At 44.6% G+C, this 24432-nt stretch overlaps 1 protein-coding gene across 1 annotated transcript in view; it reads right to left on the bottom strand.

Moving 5' to 3' along the window:
- CNTN3 (contactin 3) overlaps window positions 1–24432 on the bottom strand; it is a 393326-nt gene that overhangs the window by 50914 nt on the left and 317980 nt on the right. The window contains exons 8-9 of the mRNA XM_084832495.1: window positions 19131–19260; window positions 14415–14565 (exon numbers count right to left, since the gene is read on the bottom strand). Of these exons, the coding sequence (XP_084688621.1) occupies window positions 14415–14565; window positions 19131–19260 (281 nt within the window). The remainder of the gene's footprint in view (window positions 1–14414; window positions 14566–19130; window positions 19261–24432) is intronic.

The following is a 24432-nucleotide window of genomic DNA, read 5'->3' as shown; positions in this document are numbered from 1 at the left end:
TGTCAAACCCCTCTACAAGGACAGTCAGGGAACAATTCTGCACACTTGTTCCAGCTCAGAGGTTCAAAGCTATCTTTTAAAACATTAAATATTGTGTTGGTAGTATGCACGCACATCCATTTTTAATTATTTTTGCTCCTTTTTAAACTAGTGGGTGTCAGCAAATGGGACACACTCCATAAGAAGCTAAAATTACTTGCAATTAAAATACGATACAAGAATATAAATTGGGACATGCTAGTGACTACAGGAAAAATAAACACCACCTTATTTTCAGATCACAGTCATGGTAACACATAAATAGCTTTATATATTTGTCAGGCCTTTCTTCAGAGTAACTAACAAAATAAGGTCCCTATTGACATAATAAACACAAATGTATTGCTTTCCGGCTGACAACATTTTAATAGACAGGATAAGTGGAAAGCTAGTCTGGAGGTACTTCTTTTATACATCAATCAAATGCCTACTAAATTAATCCAGACTACTGAAGAAGAAAGCCTGCAAAATTAATCCCCTATTGATATTAGTAGTAAGTAAAATGCAAATATACTATTTTCCAGTTCACAGTTTCAAACCAAAGTAAACTTACATGCAAGTAACTTCATTTTAATTCTGCCAAAGGCTCATCTAGCCCGTGATCCCCATCAAAACCATTTTAGTTTTCATCAACACTCATTTTCCTCTTCCCTTTGTTAATTTGATAAGACTTCATCACAATTTCTTTGCAGCATCCTTAACAAGGCCAAAGCTGGCCAAAGTATTACTGGTGTGAGAGGGGTGAGCACTGACATTTCCATAAAAAGTAAATCTTGTAGCTTAATAATACTTGTTACAGGCTCCATAAATCAACTAGCTTGTTCATAAGCAGCAACTATTCCTCCCCATCCCTGAATTGAATTGCTGGACCTGTCCACACCCCCAGCACAAAGAAATCCCCACCCTTCCCAAGTTCCCCATGAAATGCAGATAATCTAGCAAAGGCAATGTGAAGTAAAGGAAAACATCCTTCCTCCCCCAACCCAAAGTTCTTTGTAGTTCAGAGAACTCAAGAGAGTGAAGGGCTGATGGGGAATAATATGCCCAATGCATTTTGACTAGCTGTCTTCTACAGAGGGCAAGGAAATAGTACAAAATCTTATAGAAGCAGTTAGAGTATTTTGCAGGAGGTGGCAGAAAATTCAGCAAGGCACTGATGAAACATTTTGTAAAATGGGAGGTCACAGAGAAGATGCATCATACGACAGGACTCTGAGGACGGAAAGGGAGCGGGGCAGCTGGATGGATAAGAGCTTTTTCCTGCAGGGCCCGGGGACGAAGCTGTTGAGTGTTCCAGCCCTACTTCCTTGTGAGCATTGTTCTGCTTACTTCTGAGTTGTCATGCAGACATGCAGATACTTGCCCTGCTTACATGTGAATACACATGATGTGCATGCTTACTTCTGTGTACAAATGCTATTTGAAAGTACTGCTGAGTGCATTGTTCTGCAGACTGCAGAGACTTGTCCTGCTTCCTTCCAAATAGATATGCACAGGTGTGTTTGGAATTGGAATAGAACATCACGTCTACTAATGTGAGTAACATAATGCTCATGCATACATCTGAGTAGACATGCCTATGCCTGATATTTCGGATGCTATTTGCAAGTGCTCCTGAGTAATTCAGTCTTGATTACTTCTGGGTAGACATGCAGAAGATTACCCTACTTATTTGTAAGCAGACATGCTGCTCAAACTTATTTCTGAGTAGACATATTTCCTAATAGGTAACAATGACATTTGGGGGGTGTAGGATTTTTCAGTCCCACCTACCGCTGGAATGCAGCCCTCCCCTGAGAGTTTCTCCAAAACAGACTCTGCCCCTCAGGCTGAAAAAAGTTCCTCAACCCTGCTCTGGCATGGGTTCTGGGTGCATTCTAATATTTTGCCTGTGGTGTCCAAATACCAAACAGTATTCAAGCTTGATTATAACTGAGTAGAAACTTAGCATAGTATTTGAAAAAAAACACCCTTAAGTTCATCCTGCCCGCTGTGCATAGTTGACAGTGTTTTGTAGTCTTGCTACTTTTCATAGCTTTAAGCAATAGCTTAAATAGCTTTCCATAGCTTTACAGAAATAAGAAAAAAGGAGGGGAAGGAAGGAAAGGGAGCAAGCTACAGACAAAAATGAAGAAAGAAGCTGATAGAAGTCCAAGTACTATCTCAGCTAAACTCCATGAAGAAATGAGAAGGCAGGGCAATGCTGGGGAGCCTTTCTGCTTTGAGGGAGATCAGTCCGTCATCCAAAACAGTGGGGGGGGGGCATACACAGCCCAGCCTTCAGATCATCCACTTCAAAGCAGAGCATTAGAGTACTTCCATCAAAATGTATACATTTATTCTGCTTTGAACATCCTTCATTTTTAATTAAGTAGCAAATCCTGGGTTAATCTAATACATTCATTTTATAATCCATTGCAAGATTTAGGTCAGTACTTCAGCTGCTGTATTTTCAAGAAACAACTTCCCTCTGGGCTGCTTTCCTATCCAAAGCAATGATGCAAGCTCAAGCAGGTTCATAAATCTAGTCAAACACTTTATTAAAATAACTACATTTTGACAATGGGATGTTTATTTGAGTAGATGTGCCCCTGGAAACAGGGTGAAATTACTGTTTTTGATCACTTGTTGAGTAGCTTCTGCAATATGTAACCTTCCTCCGCCTCTCTTGAAAAATCCAGTTGAATTGGACACTGCCACTGTAACATACAGCCCTATCCTATGGATGTCAGAATGAGGTTCCACTAAATTCAGTGCCACTTAATCCCAGATAAGTCTATTTAGGATTGGTGACTCACACATTCCACTTTGTACCATGGGAGACTTGCAGATGGCTTTATAGAAGCTGGATGAGGGCTTCATTTGACCTTTTGGTTCTGAAGTCATTTTCCCCAGTTTAAATTGCTCACTCTACTGAAAATGGAACAAAGTTTTTTTTAACATAGACCATGAAGGATAGGGCAAGATTCCAATAAAGTGTTTATATCTATGATTCTTTCTTCTCTGGCAAATAATTTCCTGGACAAGGCAAGTCAGCATATATATATATATATGGCTGAAACAAACAATGAACAAAGGATAATTCTAAACCACTTTCCATGCTAGGATACTCATACCAAGGACTCCTAAATTTCTATGTTGCTTTTACCTGCCTAGAGAAAACTATTCAGTTGTTAACCATAAATGGAACTTCAGCCTTTGTGAACACTTGACAAACAGAATGAGAGAGAATGTATGAACAAACTGTGATTTTCTGTGCAGATAAACACAACAATACACATGTGAGTATGAACATTGATGCTATGAAAACTGTAGTAAGAATAATTACCTAAATGGCTTGGGAATAACTCTTGTGGTATCTTCCAGAATCATATGTTGTGGCCTCCATTATTTTCCTAGCAGTTATTTTCCTAGCATTTATTTTGAAAATTTTTCCTTTATCTGAATCTTATCAATAACCTCTCACTTTTAAACTTTAGCCTCATGTGGCGCAGAGTGGTAGGTGGCAGTATTGCAACCGAAACTCTCCCCATGGCCTGAGTTCGATCCCAGCGGAAGCTGGTTCTCAGGTAGCTGGCTCAGGTCGACTCAGCCCTCCATCCTTCTGAGGTCGGTAAAATGAGTACCCAGCATGCTGGGGGAAAGGTAGTCACGCCTGGGGAAGGCAATGGCAAACCACCCCGCTATAGGAAAATGCTGCCAGGAAAACGCCGAGGAAAAACGGCGGCCCTCTAGGGGTCAGTAATGACTCGTTGCTTGCACAAGAGGAACCTTTCTTTCTTTCTTTTATATTTGTATACCATCTTTCTTTCAAAAAGCTCAATGTAACATTTGCACACAGCAATCCTGCCAGGTTGGTTAGGCTTAGAGTGAGATTTCTCCATGGACATACAGTGGGTAGCCTTAATAGCTTAAAAGAACTTTGAATTCCAAGATTTCCACATCCAAGACTTTCACCTCCAAACAGAACACTCCAATCACTGCACCACATTGGCTCAACCATATTACAGTGGCAAGAAAAAGTTTGTGAACCCCTTAGGATTGTCATATATTTCCAGCCTAAAATGTTATTAAACCTTAATCCAACCCCATAATCCTAGATAAAGGATGGATATAGATAACCTGAGTAAATAAATGACACACAAACATGATGCTTTTTCAATATTTATTTATCCACAACTGATTCAACATTCAATATCCATGTGTGAAAAAGTATGTGAATCTTTCAATTCAGCATCTGGTGGCACCCCCTTGAGCAGCAATGACTTCAAGTGTTTCCTGTAACTGTTAGTCAGTCTCTTACATCAGTTTTGAGGAATTTTGGCCTATTCCTCCTTACAGAACTGCTTCACCTCAGTGACATTTTAGGGCTTCCTTGCATGAATAGCGGCCAGACTTTGATTAGGCCATTCTAAAACAGGGAATTTCTTATTCTGCAGCCATTCTAGAGCTGCAGGTATGTTTAGCATCATTGTCTTGTCGCATGACTAGGGGTGTACAAAAGTGACTTACCTTTTCGCGGATTCTGTTCATGGTATGGGGGGGGAGGCGTTCCGTCCCTCCCCCCGGAATCTTCGATGGGAGGGGGGAGGCAATCCGGTCCTCCCCCCTGGAATCCTCGACAGCCGGCTGTGCTCCGCGGCAGCTCTGCGGAGCAGCCGGCCAGGCCCAGGCCAGGGCCGTCTGCAGCCGGATTTCTGGCCGCGGAGGGCTCTAGGTAACAACAACAATAAAAAAACACGTACGGAAATTTGCGTTCCTTATTTTTCGCCGTCATAGTCTACGTCAATATTTACGTAGACTAAGATGAAGAAAAGAAAGGGGAACGCAAATAGCGTAGTGGGGAGCGCAAATAGCGTTCGGAAGACCAGCCGCCGCCGCCACCAAAGCCGCCGCCGGAGCCGCTGCCGTCCGGAACATCCGCCCCAGGTAAGTCTCATCCCCGGGGGGATCCATGGGGGGCGGGGGGTGGTGGCAGGCCATTCCGCGATGGATTTCGGGGGGCCGAATGCACTGGCATTCAGCCTCACCGAGATCCGTTGCGGAATTCTCTGACATCCCCACGCATGACCCACTTTCGGTTCAGCTTCAGCTCACAGATGAATGACCTGACATTCTCCTCTGGAATCTCCTGATACACTGAAGAATTCATGGTTGTTTCAATGATGGTAAGCCATCCAGGTCCTGAGGCAGCAAAGCAGGCCCAAACCATCACATTCCCACCATCATGCTTGATGGTTGGGATGAGGTTCTTCTGTTTGAACTCTGTGTTTGTTTTTTGCCAAACATAATGAAGAACATAACATTAGAAATAAAGTTCTAACTTTGGCTTGTCTGTCCAGGGAACATTGTTCCAGAAGTCTTGGGGATCATCTATGTGATCTTTAGTGAACTTCAGATGAGCAGCAATGTTCTTTTTAGAGAGCAGTGGTTTCCTCCTGGCTGTCCTCCCATGAACACCATTCTTGTTCAGTCTTTTTCTGATTGTTGAGTCATGAACACTCACATTAGGCGAGAGTGGCCTGCAGATTCTTGGATGTTACTCTGGGGTTCCTTTTGACTTCCTGGATGATGCACAGGTTTGTTCTTGGAGAGATTTTGATAGGATGACCGCCTCTAGTTAGAGTGACTGTGATCTTGAACCTTCTCCATTTGTAGACTATCTGTCTGACAGTGGATTGGTGGAGCCCCAAATCCTTAGAAATTGTTTTGTAACCCTTTCTATACTGATGAGCAGCAACAACTGTTTTTCTGAGGTACTCAGAGATATCTTTTGATTATAGCATGATGTGTTTCCACACAACTGTATGGTAAAGACCAAGCTCAAAAAGTTTCTGATCCTTTTATAGGGTGGGGCCTTCCAAACTCACCCCTGAATATCTACCTAATTACTTAAACACCTGATTCTAATTATTCCCTTTAACTGAGCTGATACAACCAGAGGTTCACTTACTTTTGCACATACCCTGACTCTTAAGCACTCATTGTTTGCCTAATTTATACATCATTTTATTTCACAAGACATAGAATTAGTTAATATAAACCCTGCTGGATTTTTAGAAAAGGACTGATTTTGATTCACGAAAGCTATCATTGTAAAACTATGGAATTTCTGTAATTATCATTAGGGTTCACAAACTTTTTCTCACCACTGTATGTATCATCAGCAATATATCAGCTTAGAATATAGTCCAGTATAAGCCCCTTACCTCAGTGTCTTAAATGTAGGGATGGCGGAGGATTCTGCCATGGATTTCAGTGAGGCCGAATGCACTGGCATTCAGCCCCCTGAAATCCATGGTGGAATGGCCTGCCCCCCGCCCCCCCCCGGGATTTCCCCCGGGACGAAGCTTACCTGGGGCGGATGTTCCGGATGGCGGCAGCTCCGGCGGCAGCTCCGGCTGGTCTTTCAACCAGCTGCCACGGCCGGCATTTGCATCCTGGTCTTTGCCGTGATAGGCTACGTAAGTATTTATGTAGCTTATCACGGCAAGCCAAGCCAAAAAAAAAATAAAAAATGGCGTACTCAAATGGCGGTGGCTACGGTGGCCGCCATTTGCGTTCCCGATTTTTCGCCGTTTTATCCTATGTAAATATTTACGTAGGCTATTACGGCAAAAAAAAGGGGAACGCAAATAGTGTAGTGGGCGCTATTTGCATCCCTTTTTCCCCCGCCGTTTTAGCCTATGTAAATATTTACGTAAGCTATTATGGCGAAAAAAAAGGAACACAAATAGCGCCCACTACGCTATTTGCGTTGCCCTTTTTTTTCACCGTAATAGCCTACGTAAATATTTACGTAGGATAAAACGGCGAAAAATAGGGAACACAAATGGCGGCTGCCGTAGCCGCCGCCATTTGAATATGCTTTTTTTTATTTTGCCCAGCCATGATAGGCTACGTAAATACTTACATAAGCTATCACGGCAGCCTGGCTGGACGCAATTGGTGGCCGCTATGGTGGCTGTAGGGATGGACGAAAGGGACTTACCTCGTCCCGCAGCTTGCTTTGCTGTGGGGGGGAGGTGCTTCAGTTCTCCCCCAGAAGTTCAGGCAAGGGGGGGGAGGCGCCCCGCCTCGCCCAGCTGAAATTCAGGCCGGGGGGGAGGCGCCCCATCCCTCGCCGGTGAAATTCAGGCCGGGTAGGAGCGCCCCGTCTACTTGGCTGCGAAAAAAAAAAGTAAAAACACACACACACACACACACACACACACCCGTGATAGGCTAAGTAACGATTTACGTAGCCTATCACGGCTAGATTTCCAAAGTCAGCTGTGATAGGCTATGTAAATCATCACGTAGCCTATCACGGGTGACTGAAAAAAAAAGAAAGAAGCGCGTACGCAAATGGCGGCTCCCATGGGGACCGCCATTTGCGTTCCTTATTTTGGCACATCTACTCTACGTAAAGATTTACATAGACTACGGCGAAAATAAGGGCAACGCAAATAGTGTTCCCTTTTTTCGCCGTAGTCTACGTAAATGTTTACGTAGACTAGACGTGCCAAAATAAGGAACGCAAATGGCAGCGCCCCATGGGCGCCGCCATTTGTGTACACGCTTTTTTTTTTCCCCCGAAGTCACCCGTGATAGGCTACGTGACGATTTACATAGCCTATCACAGCTGACTTTGGAAATCTAGCCGTGATAGGCTACGTAAATCGTTACGTAGCCTTCACGGGTGTGTGTGTGGTTTTTTTTTACTTTACTTTTTTCTTTTTGTAATGGCGGCGGTGGCAGCCGGTCGGGAGACAAGATTTCCAGTATTATTTTCTATCCCAGTCTTCATACCTCAGTTCACTTTGTTTTGACTGCTGCTGTAGACTGAGCACATGTCTCCACTGAACTCTGCAGAAATGATGCTCCAGTCTAAGCAGTTACAGGTTAATTTATAACAATCCTGTCTTGTACATGAGTAGTTCAGTTTCTCCCTCCCAACACACATTACCTTGCATTTGACAGCAAGATTCTGATCTGTCAAGGTGCTGCCAGGTTGCCTGGCTTTATTAGCTCCCTTGGCACCATTTTGACTTTCTGGAATAATCTGTATCATTGGCTAAGGCATTGGTCCCTCTCTTCACAATGTGTTTTGAAAAAAAGAAGGGGAGGCAGCCCATTGTTATGCATTAGTCATTTTTAATATCTACAGTGTGTTCTTCCTTCTGTGTGCATATCTCTCACTGTCAGAATATTGCTTGTGATGGCAGTATGGCACATATCAAATTGCTGATTCCCAGTGGTACATACACTGTGTCTTCACCGTGTGTTAAATGCCTGGGCTTCATTGAATTTGTGCTACACACCTCAACAACATACAATCCATGGATAAGGTGCAGCGTGTGTGCGTGCATACATGTTGATGTACGTGCGTAAATGTTTATGATTATCCAGGCAGTATTACCTGATGACATCTACCTTTCCACTTTATATAGCTTCTGCTGTGATTCCCCTGCACCCCTAATTTTTGCTAATAGCTGTAGATGAACACACACACACACAGTTCAGGAAACCAAGCTCTGAAAACTTAAGGCCACCTCAATTCTGTTACATAGTCTACAAATGCTCTGGAAATCTGCCATGTTCAGTTTCCATATACATATTGTGCAATTATCCCAACCATTCCTCATAAAAACGTAAGACATTCCTTGCTGGATTAGACCAAGGGCTTCTTTCGACCATCATCCTGATTCCTACAGCAGCCAGTGAGATGTCTCTGAAATCAACAAGCAAGACATGAGGGCAATAGCCCTTTCCCGCTGTTTTCCCCAGTGACTGGTATTCAGAGAAATGTCTATGATCCTGAAGGTAATCTATAGCCTTTGTGAGTAGTAGCCACTAGTAGCTTTATCCTCCATGTCTTTTAAAGCTGTCTGCATTGGTGGCCATCACGGTCACCATAACTTGTGGAACCAAATTCCATAACTTAACCATGTGCTCTTTGAAGAAGAGCTTTCTTTTGTCTGTCCTGAATCTCTATGCATTTAGCTTCATTAGATGAACCCAAGTTCTAGTATTTTAAGAGAGGGAGAAAATATCTCTCTGTGCAGTTTCTCCGTACCATACATAATTTTAAATGTAATAGCTCCTCTGCCTATCTAATTTATTTATTTGAGGTAAAAACTTATTTGATGGCTGGATACACCAATTCTTGCTCAAGGGAGAAGAGTGGGAAAAATAGAATCTGAATGTGCATCAGAATGCAGAATGGAATGTGCATTGAAATGTGCAAACCAGTGCTGGCTGATGTGCATTCCGATTTGCATAAGAACATGCATTCCTATACAGAACCAGTCAATGTCTATTCATTGGCCTGCTGCTACAATTTACATTTTGAGGAATTCACCAGCGAGCTGTTCCATGGGATAAAAAAGAAAGAAAAAAACACTGCATGTTTGAAAAACTTTTTGTTTGAAAAAGTTGTTTGAAAAACTTTTCATCAAACTTTACATGGGGTCAGGAGATGGGGAAGCAACTCCATGGAAATAAAGGGATAGTTTCATACATTCCTAACTTGTTCTGAAAACAGTATTTATAGGATCTAATGATATCAGTCATAATATCTGAGGATAAAGACAATTGTGATATAAACAAGGACATGCTTCACCACTGCTGTGAGCCCACCATCACGTATGAAAGACAGCCATACAGCATACCAACGAGTTAAACACTGGCCTGTCAGTCTTGCACCTTTCTGATAGCTACAAGGCTGCCGTGTTCTCCTCTGGTGGAAGGGGTAAGTTAACAAAGCCACCTGCGCCTGCATGTCCAGGGAAATTTGTTAATTTTTCCTCAGCTGGAAAAATAGGAAAAAGTAATAAGCAAGCAGGTGAACAAGAACTCAAGGGGAAAGACTGACATACCAGTGTTTGATCAAGAGATTATATCAGTCAAGCAAGGTAAACAGTGTCCCATGTAAGAAAAGTAATGGTAGGAATCGGCCATTAAATATAGGAAAGTAGAGAAAACAGTAGGGGAGCATTTTTTAATTCCTTGATATTGTGCCTCAGATCTTTTGGAACACTTTACTAGAAGTAAGGGTGATAGAAGCAATTCAACAGTTTTGCTGAATGAGCAAATCTCTCACCATTTATATCTAAGTTGATGTTACAGTTTCCTACCTAGTGCGATGCCTCCCTTCCTTTGAATCCAGCTCAAAACTGATGTCATTTGGAAGGCCTTTGCCCTAATTCTTTAGGTCTAATCACCAACTGAAACAATTCCATAAGTACGTTTAACTGTATTTGTTCACACTATGGATGTCAGAGAATTTCTCCATGAATCTTGGGGAGGCCAAATGCCAGTGCATTCGGCTCCCCGAAATTGGTGGAGAAACGGTCTGCCCCCCTCGCCCCCCCCCGGGACGGGACTTACCTTGTTCGAATGTCCCTGGAGGCGGCGGCTCCAGTGGCGGTTCGGTGGTGGTTCGGCGGCGGCGGCAGCTGCGGCGGCCGGTCTTCTGACCGGCTGCCGCCGCCACCATTTCCAAGTACAACAAACAAACAAACAAACAAACGTGATAGGCTACGTAAAGATTTACGTAGCCTATCACGGCTGACTTTGAAAAAAAAAAAAAGCGCATACGCAAATAGCGGCGCCCATGGGCGCCGCCATTTGCGTTCCTTATTTTGGCACGTGTAGTCTACGTAAACATTTACGTAGACTACGGCGAAAATAAGGGGAATGCTATTTGCGTTCCCCTTATTTTCGCTGTAGTCTACGTAAATGTTTACGTAGAATACACGTGCCAAAATAAGGAACGCAAACCAGGGGCGCCGCCATTTGCGTACGTGCTTTTTTTTTTTTTTTCAAAGTCAGCCATGATAGGCTACTTAGACATTTACGTAGCCTATCACGGCTGACTGCAGGGACGCAAACGGCGGCGGCTATGGCCGCTGCCATTTGCGTCCTGGCAGGAGAGGAGGTTTTGTGGCCAGAGGGACGGGGCCCTCCCCCCCGGCCAGAATTTCGGCCGGAGGGTCAGGGCGCCTCCCCCCCAGCCAGAATTTCGGGGGGAGGGACGGAGCGCCTCGCCCCCACCGCGAAGCAAACTTTGGGATCAGGTAAGGGACTTTTGTCCATCCCTAGTTCACACCCATTTGTTGTCTTTCCCTCTCACTGTTGTTTCACTTCCCCACCACTACCTAAATTTAGATTATAAACTTCTTGGGGCAGGGAACAGGTGTTTACTTAGCCCATGCTTCACTTTCACTTCACTGTATGTACTTTGCAAAGCACTGATGGCACCATATAAACAAATAACAGCAATAACAATTCAGTATTTGAGCATTGATGGCCTGCCCAACATTCATGGTGCAATCCCAAACATGTTTACTTGGAAGTAAATCCCACTGAGTTCACTCAGACATACTTCCTAAGGCTGCAATCCTATGCATGTCTACTCAGAAGTAAGCCTTGTTGACTCAATGAGGCTTAATCCCAAGCAAGTGTGCATAGGTTTACAGTTTAAGTATGTTTAGGATTCCAGCTTCAGCCTATGTGTTAAGTTCAGGATGTATTCAGCTATTAAGATTTTTTTTCTTTTTGTAATTCTGGTATCTTCAATACCACACATATAATATCTCCCCCTGCCCCTCCCCCCACCCACACATATCATTCTATTTCATGGATTTTTAAGACAGGGTGTTGTGTAGGAAATATATGAAGTGTTGCAACACTTTTTACTACACAGCCTGACACAACTACTTATAATTAGAAACAAGACCCAGTGTGTGGGGGGAAGGAGGAATGTGTTTCAGTGGTCTTGGGTATTATTCTGATGAACCCAAAAGGAAAAAAAGAAGCCCAATCACTTTTACAAAAGCTGAATTAGTTCATGAATCTCATGCAGGCAGCAGGGATTGGACATTGGAGTAGAGGTGGGAAGCAATAACATAGGTATGCCGGAGTGATATAAAAATGCCCCCAACTTTTATTTGCTACAGCTCAGATAGTTTGGTATAGCATAGGGCCAGGATCAAGTCATCAGGCAACCAGTTGCTGTCCGGTTCCACCATCCAGCCTGCATGCTGTGTTGGCTGGAGTAACAGGAATTTTGGGCTTACCACAGCATATGCCGATGTGGGCCCATCTTGCTATTTGGGTAGGTGGCAGGCATCCTAGTCTTCAGCTGGACTGGTGCCTTTAGGTGACACCCCAGGATTCCTTAATCCTATTGAATGAGAGATATTCAACCTGTTCTGGAGGGGGCTGCACTTTCCCTAAAGCAGCAGGTTCATAGTTTGAGAGTGATCTTAGATCCAGCAGTGTCACTGGAGGCACAGGTGGCCTGAGTGGCACAGACCACCTTTTATCAGCTTAGGCTGATATACCAACCACAATCAAATCTGGACAGAGATAGCCTAGCTACAGTTATCCATGTTCTTGGAAGTTCTTGTTCGGATTACTGCAATGCGTTATACTTGGGGCTGCCTCTGAAAATGGCCTGGAAACTTCAGCTGGTCCAAATTGGGGAACAAGATTGTTAATGGGACCTGGCCAGTATGATCATGTTATGCCAGTGCTTTATGATCTGCACTGGCTGCCAGTCCATTTCCAGGCCAAATTCAAAATGCTGGTATTAACTTGTTGTTGTTCAGTCATTAAGTCGTGTCCAACTCTTTGTGACCCCATGGACCATAGCATGCCAGGCCTTCCTGTCCTGCGCTCCCTCCTGGAGTGTGCTCAAGTTCATATTCATTGCATCCGTGATGCTATCTAGCCATCTCATCCTCTGCCGTCCCCTTCTCCTTTTGCCTTCAATCCTTCCCAGCATCAGGGTCTTTTCCAGTGACTTTTCTCTTTGCATAAGGTGGCCAAAATATTTGAGCTTCAGTATCTGTCCTTCCAATGAGCACTCAGGGTTGATTTCCTTTAGGATTGCCTGATTTGACCTCCTTGCAGTCCAGGGGACTCGTAAGAGTCTTCTCCAGCACCACAGTTCGAAAGCATCAATTCTTCGGTGCTCAGCCTTCCTTTTAGTCCAGCTCTCACAGCCATACGTTGCTACTGGGAAAACCATAGTTTTGATTATATGAATCTTACGAAGCCCTAAACAGCTTGAGGCCAGGCTAACTGAAGGATTGTCTCCTTCCACATATCCTGCCCAGACCCTAAGATCATCCTGAGTGGCCATTCTCCAGGTGCTGAATGAAGTAAGGCAGGTGCTGAATGAAGTAAGGCAACTAAGGAGAGGGCCTTTTCAATAGTGCCTCCCTGGCTGTGGAATGCACTCCCCAGAGAAGCTCACCTGGCACCTACACTGTGGTCTTTTCGGTGCCAGGTAAGGACCTTTTTATTATCCCTGGCATTTTTAGCCTTTCAGTTTTTTAAAAAAAATGTGTTAGGGCACAATCCAATGTGGATTGCTGGCAGACTCTGAACTTGGAGACTGCCAAATATCCAATGCAGGGTGGGAGGACAGTGGAAGTGATCTTTGCCTTTGCACTCCAGCCACCCTGCATTTCTGCTAGATGGGTAGTTCCGCCCATCTAGCAGCGGTGACTTGGAGGGCAAAGGAAGGAGGCTGGGGTGGGCATAGGAAACATCCCCCCCCAGAACACCCCCTTTCCCCCAGGAAACTGAACTATCCTATACTCCCCTGGACACTGTCTGGGGAACATAGGATTGCTCTCTCTGTGTGGTTTTATATCTTTGCACTGCTGTTGGCTTATATTTATTTATTTGTGGCATTTATATACTGCTGAATATCATAAAATCAGCATTTCACAATATTAAAAAACAATATTAAAAACACAGCATTAAAACACAGCATTAAAAACACTTCCAACTACATTTTTAAAAGGAGCAGTAAAATGGAGCTACATAATTAATTTACTTACAGCCCAGGGAAGGCCTGGGTGAACAAGTGTGCTTTCAGGAGGCGTTTGAAAGATGTCACATTTTCTGCCTCCCGAACTACATGAAGGAGGCTTGTCCAGATGGTGGGTGCAGGTACAGAGAAGGCCCACTGTCTGGGTATTCCATTCATTTTGGAATGACCCGCAAGGGCTCCTATGCTGATCTTATAGGTCACAGATCTTATCCTGGTCCCAAGTTGTTTAGGATTTTGAATGACAATAACATAGCCTTGGTTACTACTTTGGTTTTATTCTGTTTTAAAATTATGGTTGGTTTTATATAACACTTTACTTATTATTGTATTTTCTGGTTTTAAGTTTTGTCTTGTAAACTGCCTAGAGAGCTTCTTCTACTGGGTGGTATAGAAATGTAATAAATAAATAAAGGACCCAGTAGCAGGGAGCAGGGATTCTGCTTACTCCTGCTTTTTAAAAGATAAACACTTTTATCTTATGTTACAATTCCTTTTTCAGTACAGTACATTTATAATATGAAAACATTGACAATTCACATAATACCTTTCATTTTCTTGGAGCAGCTCACCTCCCTTTTTCCAAATAGTTGTTGCTTTAGGAGAAGCTTTTGGCTTGCACTCAAAATGAGCTGTGCTGCCCATTAGAAGCTGAATCAGTTTCTTCATTGGATTTTTAGAGAAATCAGGAGCAGAAGCTAGCAGAAGAAGAAAATATATTAACTATGAAACACAACTTCATCATGTCCTCTGTGGGTTCCTGAACTCCTGTTATTTTTCTCTCTTTCCTTTAACCACTGAAGATTTTGAAATTACTATTCCAGTTCAGCACAGGTAGCACTGAAACAGGAATAGCACACTGAAATGCCACTTAATTCAGCTGGAATTAAGCACATGCTTCATTTTCACTTCAATAAACATAACAAGAGCCCTGCTGGATCAGACCAAAGGCCTATCTAGTTCAACTCTTGCTTTTCACAATGAACAACCAGATGCTTATGGGAAGCCCCAAAACATGGCATGACAGCAATAGTCTTCTTCTGCTAGTGCTTCCCAGCAAATGGTATTCAGAGGCATTGGCTTTATGTGCTTTTATGAATACAATTTGATTTAAGAAATTGCATAAGGGCTGATTCACATAACTCTTAGCACAACGGGATGTGGGTTTCATTGGAATTCTTCTGATCCCCCCTGTGTGGTCTTACTTTAGTTTGCTGGTATGGGGCCTGGAGGGGAGAGACATATTACAGTGGTTTCAATTCAGTGCTGTTAGTCATAGTACTGGAAAGGGTCCTTACATAGTACTGTGCTAGGGAAATTGTTTCTCACTGCAACGCTGGCTCTGTTCTCCTGGAAGACAGTCTGCCATCTGTCAGTAGAGCTGGTCCTGAAACCAGCGCAGATGCATAGCACATGAGTAACTTGGGTCAAAGTCTGGATAGTACAGTGCCATTGTAAGGTACTCAAGGAAGTAACAGAGATGAGATTAGAGCTTTTCCAGAAATGGTGTTTCCAGAAAGTAAAACAAAATAACACTTTCATAGTTAACGGCGAAGGTTGTCCCAGAGACAGGAAGGGGAGACAAAGATGAGTAGCATAACAGGTGCTAGCCACAGAGTTTTGTGGTGACCTATTTGGCTTTGGAAGGGGATGAAGGAGGTGAAAGCTGGAAGGCTGGAGAGAGACAGAATGAGAGAGAGAGAGAGAGAGAGAGAGAGAGAGAGAGAGAAAGTTATATCCTTCCTTATGCTCTGTCTAAAACAGATGGAGAGGAGAAGGATCCTTAGCATCAGCATATAATCCAAAAGAAGGTAAAAAGACTTTTCTCATAGTAGCAGTGCAGAAAAAGAGCATGCCAAGACAGCAGTCCATGGTCAGTCAGGCTAAATTTATTCTAGCAAAATCTCTTCTGGAATCACCTGGAATTCAGGGGTACAGTGGAAGAACAGCACCCAGTTGGGAGTTCCAAAAAGTTAGTTAGAAAGAGTGTCCATCCTTGGCAACACATTTGGAATGTGTGATATTTGTGTGCCACCCCATCTGCTGGGCAGCTTACAATAAATGGGCAGGATCCACTGTGACATAAGTGCTAAAGTAACTTACATTGTGTTAGCATAAGGGACTTCTAACGCAACACCAACAGCATTAGGTGAAGTGACAGGATTCCCTGGGAAAACTATTGTGCCAGCTGATGCTATTGTACTAGAGGTCCCTTATGCTACCACAATGTAATTTTCATTAGTGCTCATATTGCATTGGATACTGCCCAGGAAGTATAAAAACAATTTAAATACAAAATAAAACATACTTTCATAAAATCAAAAACAGCATAAATACAGCAGAAAAGAACATTGATAGCAATCTCAGAGTTAAACATAGATTTTAAAATCAAAAGGGTCAGACTACATAAATGATTACTCAGGCAGTACTCCTAGGTGAACGTTCAGTGAGTTCAGGGGTTCTAAGGCCGTTATAGCCTTTGATTACAAAGACTTGCAAAAGAGTAGGGTATTTCTGGAATGGCCATTTCCAGGTACACAAAAGAAAGATGACTGACTTTCCCTGCTTAACAAAAGAGGAGATGTAGACTTTAGGTGGAGTTTAAAGTACATCTTGCACAAGACACTTGAAATCTTAGGGCTCTCCATAGCCAACTGACACCATGCTACTTTAGTTAGATGAGGAACCAGATGACAGTGGTGCAACTAGTAATTTTTAGACCCAGGGCTTGATGGTCGTATTACCCCCCCCACACACACACACACACTCTTTAGATGGCCATTTGTATTATTTCAGTTGTAAAGCACACAACTAACATTTTTCTTCACCCACCTGCCTCAACCACCATTCCATGCTTCAACTACTTCTACAACCCTGACATGTTATAAGAGAGAAAAACAAATAAACAAAGAACAGTTTGCCAACCCTACTAAACAAAGAAATACTCTGAGCATATACTGTTTTACATTTTAAATTCATGTAAATCATAGCACTGCCATGAGCACCTTTCCTTCTGCTGGCTTATGCTGAACATTTACTTGGGAATAAGCACCATTTTCTTGTAGAAAAGGATAATGGATTTTTAAGTAAAAATAATAAAATGAGCATCTGTAATTATGCACGTGCCCACTCTGCTTCCCCTTGGCATCAGCCCTGGTGGGGCATGCCCATGCCATCTCAGATGCTGACACTTGGTGTTTGCTGCTGCCCACATCACCTGACACTCTGGTTGGTCATGGGGTGAGCGTGTGTGTGTGCATGTGATGTGCTGCAGGGACCTGGATTTCATCCACAGGATCCAGCCCTAGCTGCACTACTGTCAGAGCAAGATTGAACATTTAATGATTTCAGGAGGACCCACACTAGTAGTGGAGACTAGGGGCATTGCTAGGAACTTAAAAGATTTGGGGCCTGATCGTTCCATCGGCATCAACTGAAGGCTTTTTCTAAGCTTAATTGTCATGTGGAGGGAGGATTTAGGGGGCACAGTGCACAGGTAGGGCAGGGTCAATGGTATCCTCCCCAGCTGTGATCCTTCTGGATATTCCCCCTGTCCCATCATGGCTTGGCAGCTAAATTTGGAAAAGAAAACATTCTATTGGCACCAAGGGAATTTTTTTTCTAAGCTTAGCTACCATGCACAGGGGGGACATTGCAGCAGGTTGGGAGGGCAGTTAACTCTTTGTTCCTTAACTACAGTCCCTCTTGAAAATCACCCCCTGAATGACAATTAAGCTGAGAAAAAAAAACTTTCCATTGGCGCCAATGGACACTTCAGGCTCTGGGGAATACATGGGAGCTGGGCCCAGGCCTAGAAATGCTCCTAGTGGAGATACTCCCTTGCCCATTCCAGTAGAGGGTTTCAGTGGGAAATTTTCAAGTGTACTTTGTCCTAGTTTGCTAAATCCATGCCAGCTAAGCTTTTCAGACAACATGGAACCATTTGAGTCAAGGTGCATGTGAGGGGACACAAAGTGAAGGAGGAAGAGACTCTCTGGCAACACACAGCTTAGGACAGTTTCAAAGAACAATAGGACCATGTTTCATGTTGCCATGAAAGCCAACTTTTTGTTTAACTTGGGGCTCAGGTTTGCTGACCAATATAGATCTGTGCACATTTACTGAGTGTTGCAATATCAGAGGCTGATTTCAGCACAAACAGCTCACAAACTGATAACCATACAGTCAATGTTCTAATTAACACCTGTGTTTAGATTTGCCCCTGTAGGCCTGCTGTTCCTGCAACAGCACATTTCAGTAAGGAAAGAGGTAAACAGAAGTTGACCAAAATGCAGAAGTAGAATGTTCCATTCCATTTAGATGAGGTAGGTAATGCATGAATCATAGTACATGCATGGCTAGTTTCCCCAGATCACCAGAAGACTCAACGCAGCTTCCCCCATACACCACCTCAATACCATGGGGCAGTATTGGGCGGATTATGTTACTGATATGGAGTGAAATGACACTTAAACTGACCGGGTATAGGTTAGGTTCTGAATATTGCTCACCCCATTCATTAGAGTTGCTGGTCCAGGTGGTTATTTAATTGTGACTGCTACCTCTGTGAATCGTAACAATGAACAGGTGCTGGTAGTAATTTATAAACAGTTAAAGACCAGTTAAAGCTGATCTTCAGGTTTCTCCGGCCTAGCCTTATCAATGAGAAAGGATGCCTGTCATCTGAATTCCCCAGAAGCTCTGGTAGTGTAGTAGTCCACCCTGATAAGTGTTTGCCATTTGCTGTTAAAGGCAAGGTGGCATCACGTCCATGACTAAATGACTGACCTCTGTGTCCATAATCAAGGAACAGGTCACAGGAACCCACCTTATAGCTTTTAAATGATATTGCTCTCCCAGGAATACCAGGGCTCTCATGCAGAAGGTCAGCGCTACTGAGTAATGTGCTGAGCCAATGTTGCTTCCAGATCGTGTCATTAGTTTTAATCTCTGGGCCTGCATCCAAGCCTTTGTCTCTGCTCTCCCCGTAATTAATAATTTATCTTGGTGTTCTCCTTTTAAAGCAGTGAATGATTAGGCTGTAAAACACACTGGGCTGTGTGCTTCTCCCCCCACCTCGCTCCCTATAGCATATCCTCCAGCTGCAGGTGGTAAACTATTCAGCAATGCAGATAAGCAATTGCTTACTGTGCTGATTTTTTTTTTAAAAAATTCTTTGCCACATATGACAGATACTGCAGCATGGGAAAAATATCTATTTAACAACAACAACAACAACAAAGACATGAAAGTTTAGACTTACCTACAACTCTGAGATCAGCACTGGAATATATTGTGCCATGCTTATTTTCTGCTATACACTGGTATATGCCAGAATCTGTCAAGTTTAGGTTTGTTATGATCAAAGCCCCATTTTCAATTTGTATCCTTCCCTGGATGGTAAAAGCAAAAGTTACAAATGTATAATGTACCCTTTAAATGACAGACAAAACAGACAAAGGGGGATATGTTCTCAGTGCAACTATACCCTATACCTTCATAAAATCTCATCTGAAAAGTTTAAACACAGCTTAACTGATGACTAAGTGAATTGTGGAGTTTCCACCATGCTCTGACCAAAGTGAGTAATATAATAATAATGGTTTTTATGAGATACAGAGCTTCATAGTACTATCCAGCAGATATAAGCCTCAAACTGAAACATCAGCCTTGAAAATCCTCTTTCAAATTCTGAGAAAATCGAGTCTGATTTGATTGTCAATGTGGTCTATATTCCTAACAATCCTAGGATCAACTCACTTTAATTTTGGTGCTTACAAGCATGCCTACTTCTACAAAGTACTTTTTATGGAGAAATAAAAATCACATCTGCTTCCTTGAAATGACAACTCAGAATACAACTCCTGCAACTGGGTGTTATGTATTCAGGGCTGGCGTCGAGGATAGGCATGGTTGGGGACCTGTGGAGTGCCCACATCCAAGCAGGGGCCCACTAACAAGAACCCCCTGAAACTGTACCTCCTCCTCACCATTGCAACCTAGCTGTTCACCTGACTCTTGCTCTGGCCCAGACCACATTGGTGATGAAGTGCTGAGCAGATGCCCGGCCTACTTGCTCCCTGGCTCTCTGCCGGTCCAACAAGCAAGTGGTAGCAATGATGAGAAAGAGGGTGAGGAACAAGAGCAGCTGGTGCAGCTGGTTAGAAGGTAAAGCAGCTAGTTAGAAAGTAGACTCACTGGGGGAGGAAGGCCATTGTAGGTCTTGCCCAAGTGCCCTAACTGGAGCGATCTGTCCCTCCCCCCGGAATCCGTCGGAGCCGCTGCTCTGCAGTGACCCTGCGTAGCCGGCCCCGCATCGCTGGCAATACAGCTGGCCACCATTGCCGTGCCGTATCGCTGGCTGCATTTAGATTAATCTAACAGCTTTATGGCCGCAAATGGCGTCCACTACACCATTTGTGTCTCTGTTTTTTCACGCAATAGGCTAGCCGTAAATGGCTGCATTTAGGTTAATTTAACACCTTTATGGCCGCAAATGGCGTCCACTATGCCATTTGCATCCAGAGTTAGCCCTCACTCAGGCAGCGATGTAGCATGGCAATAGCGGCCGGCTGTATCGCCAGCGATGTGGAGCCAGTGGCTGGCTCCGCAGGATCGCCGTGCAGAGGAGCCGGTGCAGACCGGATTCCGGAGGGAGGCGGAGGTCAGTGCTCCATTCCGCCATGGGCTCCAGAGGCTGGATTCTTTGAAATCCAGCCTCAGTGGGGTCCATGGCAGAATTCTCCGCCATCCCTACCAGTACTGCACGTACTGGTGAAGAAACTGAGGTCTCGTTCTTACTGGGATGGTATTCCTGAGTTTGGACTGGAGAAAAAGTTGTTGTTGGTTCACATTATTGATTGCTCCTTCATGCAAAACATTCTCATCATATAGATAATTAGATGGCATAGAGAAAGGTTCATGCCTAGCCTTCATCCTAGCACACTAATTTATTTCATGCTGTGAGTTTTTTGGACTACACTAAATCATATGAGCTCCCTATTGCCATATTAATTGGTACACGTACAGCCAAGATGTTTACTACCTCAGTGAAAACCTGACCTAAGTTGCAAACTAGGAAGTCTCCCTCCATTCCACTCTTTAAATCTTGCTTCTGCCATGAAATGGTGGCCTTAGCAAGCAACTGTCCACCCACCCACCCCTCAATCCAGCATCTGCAATGTGAGATAATAACTGCCTTAGAGGGTTATTTTAGGATTACAACAAAATAATGTATTTGAAGAACTCTGAACGCTCAGTTGCACTATAGAAATACAGTGGTTCCATTTACTATTTTTAAGACTACTGACTGTAAAACTATGCAAGTTTACTGACAGAATTTCTATTTCCTGATGAGATTATTAAGAAAAAATTGATGTCAATCTCACTCAATTTCACTTTTCAGTGATCCACACAGACAGTTAAACATAATTGTATCCAATCTATTACAAATCCTATTCTTACAGTATTGATACTGAAATAATCTAGGAATTGTTGTGGATACCATGAGAAAAGTGCACAAGTGATCTTGTACTCTGAAGAAAATTAAAATTATCAATGTAACTTATGGTACCAAAAATAAGTAGGGGTGCACGAAAGTCACTTACCTGGTCTCGCAGCTTTTCGCGGTGGGGGGGAGGCGCTTTGCTGCTCTCCCCGCGAAGTTCAGGCCAGGGGGGGAGGCTTCCCGCCTCGCCCAGCCGAAATTCAGGCCGGGGAGGAGGCTTCCCGCCTCGCCCAGCCGAAATTCAGGCCGGGGAGGAGGCGCCTCACCTCGCCCGGCCGCGAAATTAAAAGTTAAAAAAAACCAACGCCCCCGTGATAGGCTACGTGACGATTAACGTAGCCTATCACGGCTAGATCTGCAAAGTCAGCCGTGATAGGCTACGTAAATCATCACGTAGCCTATCACGGGTGACTTAAAAAAAAAAAAAAAAGCGCGTACGCAAATGGCGGCCCCCATAGGGAGCCGCCATTCACGTTCCTTATTTGGTCCCTGTAGTCTACGTAAATAAGGAACGGGAATGGCGGCTCCCTATGGGGGCCGCCATTATCCGTACGCGTTTTTTTTTTTTAAGTCACCCGTGATAGGCTACGTGACGATTTACGTAGCCTGTCACGGCTGACTTTGCAAATCTAGCCGTGATAGGCTACGTTAATCGTCACGTAGCCTATCACGGGGGCATTTTTTTTTTTTTAGTTTTATTGGAATGGCGGCGGTGGCAGCCAGTCGAAAGATCGGCTGCCACCCCCGCCCCTGACAAAGACCCGACGAACCGCCGCCGGGACCCACCGCCGGGAGGGACATTGGGGAAAGGTAAGTCCCGTCCCGGGGGGGGATGGGGTGCGGGGGGGTGTGGAGAATTTCTCCCCGAAACTTGTTCGGGGGGCCGAACACGTTGGCGCTCGGCCCCCCGAAGTTTTGGGGAGAAATTCTCCGCCAACCCTAAGTCTACGTAAACATTTACGTAGACTAAGACGGCGAAAATAAGGGGAACGCAAATAGCGTAGACGCTACACTATTTGCGTTCCCCTTATTTTCGCCGTCTTAGTCTACGTAAATGTTTATGTAGACTAAGACGTGCCAAAATAAGGAACGCAAATGGCAGCGCCCATGGGTGCTGCCATTTGCGTACGCGCGTTTTTTTTCTTTTAAATCAGGCGTGATAGTCTACGTAAACATTTACGTAGCCTATCACGGCTGACTGTAGGGACGCAAATGTCGGCGGCTACGGCCGCCGCCATTTGCGTTCCTGCTAGCCAGCGGCCGGATGTCTGGCCGCTGGCGGAGCCGGCCGGTGGCTCCGCAGAATCCCTGCAGAGCGGAGCCAGCCAGCCAGGATTCCGGGGGGGGGGAGGAACAGAGCGCCTCCCCCCCGGTGAGGATTCAAGGGGGAGGGACGGAACGCCTCCCCCTCAACCATTAGCATAATCCCCAAAAGGTAAGTGATTTTTGTACATCCCTAGCTGTGATAGGCTACGTAAATACTTATGTAGCCTATCACGGTAAGCTAAAATAAATAACACAGCGTACGCAAATGGCAGCAGCTACGGGAACGCAAATAGCGTAGTAGGTGCTATTTCCGTTCCTTTTTTTTCGGACCCAAGGGAAAGAGGGATGATCTCTCCCTAGCCCATAAGTTCTGGGTCTTCAAGGGACTCCCTTTCAAACGGGGATCAACTAGGGATGGCGGAGAATTTCTCCCCGAAACTTCGGGGGGCCGAGCGCCAACGTGTTCGGCCCCCTGAACAAGTTTTGGGGAGAAATTCTCCGCCCCCCCGCCCCCCCCCCGGGACGGGACTTACCTCTCCCGAATGTCCCTCCCGGCGGCGGGTCCGGCCGGCGGTTCGTCAGGTCTTCATCAGGGGCGGGGGCGGGGGCGGCAGCCGATCTTTCGACCGGCTGCCGCCGCCGCCATTGCAAAAAAAGAAAAAAAAATGCCCCCGTGATAGGCTACGTGACGATTAACGTAGCCTATCACGGCTAGATTTGCAAAGTCAGCCGTGATAGGCTACGTCAATCATCACTTAGCCTATCACGGGTGACTTTAAAAAAAAAAAGCGCGTACGGATAATGGCGGCCCCCATAGGGAGCCGCCATTCCCGTTCCTTATTTGGTCGCTGTAGTCTACGTAAATGTTTACGTAGACTACGGCGAAAATAAGGGCAACGCTACTTGCATTTTTTTTCTTTGATTTCCATTGTTGCAGCCAGGCACCTATTTAGCACATCCACAGTTTCACCTGAAGAAGATGAAAAGGAGAAATAGAGCTGCATGTCATCAGCATACTGATGACAATGCACCCCCAAACTCCGGATGACCACACTCAACAGTTTCAGGTAGATGTTAAATAGCATGGGGGATAGAACTGACCCCTGTGGCACTCCATACTGGAGAATCCACGGGGCCGAGCAATATTCCCCAAGCACCACCTTCTGGAGCTGACCATCCAAGTAGGAGCGAAAGCACTGCAATGCAGTGCCTCCCACTCCCAGCTCAACAATCGTCCAAGAAGGATACCATGGTCGATGGTATCAAAAGCTGCTGAGAGATCAAGGAGAATCAACAAGGTCACACTCCCCCTGTCTCTCTCCCGACATAGGTCATCATACAGGGCAATCAAAACTGTTTCTGTGTCAAACCCCAGCCTGAACCCCGACTGAAATGAATCTAGATAATCGGTCTCATCCAAGAGTGTCTGGAGCTGGTTGGCAACCACCCGCTCAAGAACCTTGCCCAGGAAAGGAACATTTGCCCCTGGCCTAAAATTACCAAGATTTTCTGGGTCCAGGGAGGGTTTCTTTAGGAGTGGTCTCACTACTGCCTCTTTGAGGTGGCCCGCGACCACCCCCTCTCGCAAAGAGGCATTAATCACCTCCCTGGCCCAGCCATATGTTCCTTCCCTGCCAGTTTTTATCAACCAAGAGGGGCAAGGATCCAGTACAGAAGTGGCTGCACGAACCTGTCCAAGCACCTTGTCAATGTCCTCGAGCTGTACCTACTGAAACTCATCCAGGAGAACAAGACAAGGATGTGCTCTGGATACCTCACCAGATTCACCTGC

This window comes from Heloderma suspectum, chromosome 2 (genome assembly GCF_057233095.1).
Source record: "Heloderma suspectum isolate Gila_16-S chromosome 2, 16-S_ref, whole genome shotgun sequence".
Lineage (NCBI taxonomy): Eukaryota > Metazoa > Chordata > Lepidosauria > Squamata > Helodermatidae > Heloderma > Heloderma suspectum.
Note: the sequence above shows the minus strand (reverse complement) of the source record. Positions and strands in the feature narration are given on the sequence as shown.